Source organism: Leuciscus leuciscus, assembly GCF_965113295.1.
Source record: "Leuciscus leuciscus genome assembly, chromosome: 7".
NCBI lineage: Eukaryota > Metazoa > Chordata > Actinopteri > Cypriniformes > Leuciscidae > Leuciscus > Leuciscus leuciscus.
The window spans coordinates 19,869,902-19,876,655 of NC_138731.1; the positions used below are offsets into that span (position 1 = coordinate 19,869,902).

Genomic DNA, 6,754 nt, shown 5'->3' on the forward strand with positions numbered 1-6,754 from the left:
ATTTTTAGAAATGAGAAATAAATACATCACTATGAACATTTTAATTAGGCTATCTCTCTGTGTCTCTAATCCCAAGCTTGTGTACACAAGGCAAACATATGCAGTTAAAAGAGGCATTTAAAGGTTTATGGATAGCCTTTGCACCATTTTCGATTTGTTGTAACACCAATTTTATCTTATTGTGTGTGTGTGTGTGTGTGTGTGTGTGTGTGTGTGTGTGTGTGTGTGTGTGTGTGTGTGTGTGTGTGTGTGTGTGTGTGTGTGTGTGTGTGTGTGTGTGTGTGTGTGTGTGTGTGTGTGTGTAAACAAATAAATTACATCTATAAAGAAAAAAATATAGTAATGCTAATTCAAACGTTTTCAAAAACAGTATTACCAGCACGTTTTTCGTAATTATAATAAATGTTGTTTTTAAATATTCATTCAGTATTGTTTTATCGATAAAAAAGGTTTGATATTGATACTAAATTCGTGCGGGAGGGAATTCCAAAAGATGGCGCTAAAGAAATATGAGAGGCTATGATTTATTTTCTATGGCCCATATCATCCTATTTTGGGTGAAATTAACGTTTATACAAATTATTTAAAAGAGCAGTGTGAAAACAATAAACGATTCATAAAAACATTTAACTTCGAATCTTCATTTTAATTGTTTTACTTTCAGTTACACACATTTGGCACCTCAAGAGAAGCCCGAGTTTACATATATGTATATGTGTGTGTGTGTGTATATATATATATATATATATGTGTGTGTGTGTGTGTGTGTGTGTGTATATTATTATGACTTAATAATAAAGCATATTATGACTTAATAATAAAGCATTAGGCTATGCGTATCATCCCCACATAGAACAGAGCAACTATGAAATAAAAATAATCGAAAATAATAATTTTGCGTGCTAGAGTTACGTGTTCTTAAAGTTTTTTTTGTTGTTGTTGTTGCTGCTGCTTATAGTTTTTGCATTTTTTGTTAGTCTACAGTAGAGCTCAGAAACGATAAGTAGACTTGCGCACATCATTTTCAATTTAAAAGATATAAGATATTAGTGAGTTTTATTATGCAATTCAGGGTCTAACACCTAAGACGAAGAAACCATCGTTCATCACATTAATCAGAATCATCAGTCATACTCTTTATCATTGAGCGTGGACAGCTATTTTCATTAGACAGGCTATACTTCTGTTGAAGGTTGGCTGTTTTGAGTCAATGAAGCCTAATTGATTTACTTTGCAATCACTGAAAATATACTTTTACAAAAAAATTTAGGCTTCTTCATTTTCGAATATATTGCATTTTATGCAAAGTAAGCTACACATTAAAACTAGAAAATAGTAATATAATCAAAGTCTTATTTTATTCAGTAAAAGTGCATTTTAGACAGCATTTTAGACAGAATCTGCAAGCTTCACAACTCAGTTATTCTGGGTGTGTGAGCGGTGCTATTAACATTGAGTAGGCTATATTGCATGAAGGGTGGGGCGCGTGCTTATAACCACAGGTTGAATTTCGTTGCCATGCAACGGATGTACGGTAAATCATCCGCGAAATTTAAATCTTCAATAGAAGGACCGTGTGTTTAGCTGAATAGTCACTACCACACAAAAGTTCTTCAGAAAAAAAAAAGAAAAAAAAAATTCAGCTGCACTCTCAAGTCTCAACAGAAGCGTCGTTCAGCTGGAAGGTTGGTGTTGCGCCTTAAGAGTGCAGAGCTATTTCAAACATAGCAGAAATGAATACAAATGGGAGAAATTGCCAAACCTGTCTTGATGAAAATTAAGGGCCAACGGTTGTGCTATTCCCCAGTAGTAACGGTCGGTTTACAGAAAAAGGCAATTCACTCACACAATCGTTTTTGCACGCTTTTACATTGCAATCTGATGGAAGGATCTAGGCCCTTTTGCACTCAGAGAGCTACGTGGCAAGCATACGAATTTCCATGCATACAAATGCACTACTGCTTTAGAGCGTGCACGGAATGGATTCCAAATTACGTCACTCGCTGAGCGGGACGCTCGTGCTTTTTCAAATTTAAATGTGAAGAAAAAAGCGAGGAATTTTAAGAAACGAACGTTCTCAAATAAAGCCAAATAAATCAACTGTTTGCTGAAGGCACGCCAATTTAATATGATGCATTTGAATTAGGCCTACAATACATGCAATTTTGCAGTTTGTTTTATGCTAAGATATTGCAGTTGTTTTATTGAGCTCATCCAGTTAGAATATTTACTGAAATGACTTGGCGGACTAAATAATAAAATAATGTTTGAATAAAATTCTATAAAGAAAGCGGTAAATGGGTTGTCAATTAAGGCAAATATCACGTCGCTGCTGATAACTATTTATGTGTCGAATATTTGTTTTAAAACAAGAAAGAAAGAAAGAAAAATAAACTTCCAAAGCATTCTAGTGGGACGTTATGCATGTCAAGCAAAATATGGAAATTATTACCCGGTTTTAATGAGGACGAGAGATGAAGCGTATTCTGAATACTGTAACACATTTCCATGTCACTTTGATGCTATCATGATTTATAATATGATTTATGACATTTCAGTGTTTTTAGAACCAATAAGGCCTCTGAATGTTTTGATAATTTATATTCAGTTGAGAAGAAAATAATCTAAATCAGCATAGTGGGTGTCAGCTAATGCATAATTGCCTATGGGTAAAATACGAAAATAGGCTACTAGCCTATTTGGAGTCTCAGAAAGTCTGTAAGTCATTGACGGGGGGAAAAAAAAGTTTTATAATCAATTATAAAATGTATTACATTATTTGTTTTTGGAACGATGACGTGAAGCTTATCTTTACATAAACGCCGTTAATATAGATATTAAATAGACAATTACATGTTATGATTGTTTCTTTAAAAAAAAAACAAAAAAAAAACATATAGGCTACAGTACATAAAAAAAACCAGGCTAACAGAAAGGAAAATAAGACAACAATATGACACTGCGAAGTGAAAACATTTTGGAAGTTCTTCGACTCCCATTTTTAGGCCAAGGGTCAGGATATTGAGAAACTCTTCAGAATTCCCTTTGTATACATTTCAGAAAAAAAATCTCAGTAAAGCAAATCAAACAAATATCAGAAATGAGTTTTCATTTAGAATTTAGTTTTAATATTTAAGCAAATTGGGAAAGAAAGAAAGAAAAGAAAGAAAGAAAGAAAGAAAGAAAGAAAGAAAGAAAGAAAGAAAGAAAGAAAGAAAGTTGCACCGATGCATCTGAAAGCTATATCAGATTTATTGTTCTCATTCACTTCTCGCTGAGTCAGTACTGAACTTAAATAACAACCACGGGGGAAACGGTTTGACAACGGTTTGTTTCAGCTTCGTCAATGCGTTTGTGTACAATATCTGTATATAATAACAAGTGTAATACTAACAGTATAAAATATAATCAATATTTAAAATGGCAGGGGGGAAGGCCTACAAGAGATGCTACTAGGTTGAAAGTCATCACAGCGCGCAACAAATCTGTAATTGCTCCTGAAAATATTTGAAATTGATTTAGTGAAAAATATAAAGCAAATCATTTAAACCAACACATTAATTTTTCATATTGCCAAATTTACACACACTTGTTATCAAAACCCCACCAAAAACATTCTGCCTGGGAAAAAGCAGTGGAGAGAGGGCAATATCCACGATGATTCAGCCAAACAACAACAAAAAGTGTTTAACAAGGGGTCGGCTGAAATTGGAAAATAAGTGCAGCTTGAGAGTAATCAATCTTTTTTTTTTTTTTTTTTTTTCTTAAGAGTTTTCTCTGTGTAAAAGCTATTCACAGAAGTGTAGTCCACAAAAATACTATGAATTATAAAAGGTGTAGTTTGTTGCACATAATGCTCCAAGAGAGTAGACAAGACAATTCCGTTTTGTTAAAATGAGTAATATAATTCCTGTGCGTAAAATTGATACGTGTCCTGGGGTAAATTCTTCCACTGTTTAATATTTAATGTTCGTCTGCATTGATCCATGTCCTTGGGAGTTCTTTTGTGATTTCAATCCATAAAGTCTGTGTTGGCTTTGGGCTGGTTATGATTTCGGTGTCAGTGCACCAGAATCTCCTGGCCATAGGAGCTCGTGGTTGTCACGTTGTTGTGGTTGCTGTCTGGTTCATCTTTCAAACTTGCACCTTTTAAGTAATCTACCACAAAACTCCCCTGAAACACAGAGCAAACAGTCATTTAACGTTAGGGACATTGGAGGATTTTTTTTTTTAAAACGAAAAGCTTTTAAAGATTTCAGTTTTGGGTTATCTCGTAATATACATAGAATATTTGTGATATCTTGCTGACTTGAACTGTACATAAAAATGATTTGTTCTACGTCTCAGTGAACATACGTTTGCAGTCCATGGACGGAGGCGGTGTGTCTGCACTCACGTTGCCGGCATGGCTGTACACGTCCTCGGGCGTCTGAGGAACTCCGGGCGGTGTCATCCTCTTCTCCTTCTGCCTTCGGTTGCAGAACCAGACCCGAACCACCTCCTTTTCCAGCTGGAGGTTGTCCGCCAGAGAGGTAATCTCCTGCGCTGCCGGTTTTGGGCATTTCAGAAAATGGCTTTCCAAGGCTCCCTTCACGCTCACCTCGATGGAGGTGCGCTTCTTTCGTTTCCTGCCTTGAGCTGCTATTTTATCGATGCTGGTGGGACTACCGGTGGTCGAGTCGGCCTCTTCCAGCCACTTGTTCAGCAGCGGCTTGAGTTTGCACATGTTTTTAAAGCTCAGCTGGAGAGCCTCGAACCGGCAAATGGTGGTCTGAGAGAAAACATTTCCGTAAAGAGTTCCCAGGGCTAACCCGACGTCGGCTTGAGTAAAACCCAGTTTGATCCGACGCTGCTTAAACTGTTTGGCAAACTGCTCCAGGTCGTCGGAGGTCGGCGTGTCCTCGTCTGAGTGCGAATCGTGGCTGTTCACTCCGGCGTGGTGGTGCTGGTGGTGGTGGTGAAGAGGGTGCTGCTGTTGATGATGATGGTGGTGATGGTGATCCATTTCTGGAGAGTCTCCTCGCATCAGCCCCGGGTGGACTAAACTCCCAGGAGGGTTCAGCATCCCGTTGACTGTGAAACCACCGGGCTGGGAATAAATGAGAGACTGCTGGGACTGCTGCTGTCCTCCGGTGATGGTGGGGATGTGGGAGGCTGTGGTGCCACCCCATGCGCTTTGGTGCGACTGGTGAGCCCCTAAATGCGAGGGTCTGTGGTGCAACGCGGTGCCCGAGTGCAGGTCTTCCCTGTTTGAACTGCTCTTCACGTCTTGTTGCTGTGGGCTACCGGCCATGCCAACTGGACTGGAGGACCAAGGCGAGCCTGCTTCTGCCGCTGCGGCTGCTGCGGCGGCGGCTGCTGCGGCAGCGGCATGGGGCAGTGAGGTAACCCACTGATGGGCATGGCTCAGCATGTGCCCCCCGTTACTGGCCGACATGGCTCCTTGCATGAAGTCGCTCTGCACCATCTTGACCGCGGGGTCTCCTCTGTACCCTCCCGACACCGATGTTACGACACCACTTCCCGGCTGCATGCCACCACCTCCGGACTCCGAGTGCACGATCGAGGCTGATGAGAGAATGCTATTGCTGGCCAGGTAAGGATTGGAAGCCGCTGTGGCCATCCCCCCTCACCACTTTGAACAATTCTACTTATTATTCCCCCCTCCCCGTATTGTCGTAACTTTTTTTTTTTTTTTTTTTGCCTCAAAGGCACGCACTATTTCATGAATTATTCAAGCTGGAAAAAAAATATGCTTGGTATTTTGATTTGGTCCACCGACAACACAGCAAAAAATGGCAAAAAAATATATATCCGTCAAAACCTCCTTTTATCGTAAGCAAAAGGAGAAAGAAATACCTTCAGCGTAGAAATCCACATTATGCATGGAAGTTGCTTTTACAATTGAATTCCATTGTTAATTTCATTGTCTTAAAGGTCAGTAATGAGAACAAAAAAGTGTTGCTTCTTCTTCTTCTTCTTCTTCTTCACATCAACTGCACGTGACGATTACAAAAATCCCACACCGAACTTCATCGCGCGCTCTCTTGACTTTTATGTGGAGGCTTATCAGAAGACGCTCGTTTGTAAACTTCTCTCTGGTCCTCAGTCCTTTCTTACAGAGTCTTGCTACTCATATTTCTTCCTTTCACAGAGTCCATCTGACGTTAATCTTCAATACATTCCACCGCACACAACTCTATCAAATACACGCGCGAGGGAGACTTTCACTGTCCTCGCTCGCTCCGTTCCTTTCTCTGAGCGCGAGTGCACGCGAATGTTTACGTTCAGCCCCCGCGTGCGCACACCATCCACATCCTTCATCCAATTACCGCGAGGAAGTTTCTGCGAGATTGATGCTCATTGGATATCCTTCGGGAGAGTGACAGATCTTAGGGAACAGCTAAGAAATCACGTTAAGGCGTTGCAATTTGCTATGTCTAATTTGGAAATGTCAACATACGAATAAAAGTGACTAGACCTTCTCTCTGAACAGGAAGCTTAGTTTATATAATTCTATTGCAGTGTACGGCATTATTGGCTTCGGTTAACGATGCTTTAGATGTTTTGTTTTGCTTTTCTTTTCTTTCTTTTTTTTTTTTCTTTTTTTTTCTTTTTTTGCAGAGGAAACTGTTTGGCTTGAATTCGCTTCAGCGTTTGTTTTATTTTACTGATGTCGTTTTTTTGTCCACAAAAGGCATTTAAATGTTGAAATGAAACTGGTGATGATAATACATTTTTGTCTAATTGTGTC

The 6,754-nt window shown here is 39.4% G+C and overlaps 1 protein-coding gene across 2 annotated transcripts; it reads right to left on the reverse strand.

Annotated features, from left to right (window-relative positions):
* Positions 1-3,230: 3,230 nt before the first annotated feature.
* pou3f3a (POU class 3 homeobox 3a) lies at positions 3,231-6,292 on the reverse strand. Of its 2 annotated transcripts, none has more exons than XM_082174846.1 (2): positions 4,397-6,292; positions 3,231-4,174 (listed from the first exon to the last, which is right to left on the reverse strand). In XM_082174846.1, exons 1-2 carry the CDS (start codon positions 5,621-5,623, stop codon positions 4,061-4,063), a joined length of 1,341 nt encoding a protein of 446 aa, XP_082030972.1. In that variant the 5' UTR covers positions 5,624-6,292; the 3' UTR covers positions 3,231-4,060. The 2 variants fall into 2 exon arrangements, with proteins under 2 accessions (XP_082030972.1, XP_082030973.1); XM_082174847.1 differs by having other exon boundaries at positions 4,357-6,292.
* Between the last annotated feature and the right edge of the window lie 462 nt (positions 6,293-6,754).

Coding starts and splice junctions, on each gene's coding strand:
- pou3f3a (XM_082174846.1), bottom strand. CDS start 5,623: ATGGCCACAGCGGCTTCCAATCCTTACCTGGCCAGCAATAGCATTCTC. Junction 4,175..4,396: donor TGTACAGCCATGCCGGCAAC/GTGAGTGCAGAC, acceptor TCTGTGTTTCAG/GGGAGTTTTGTGGTAGATTA.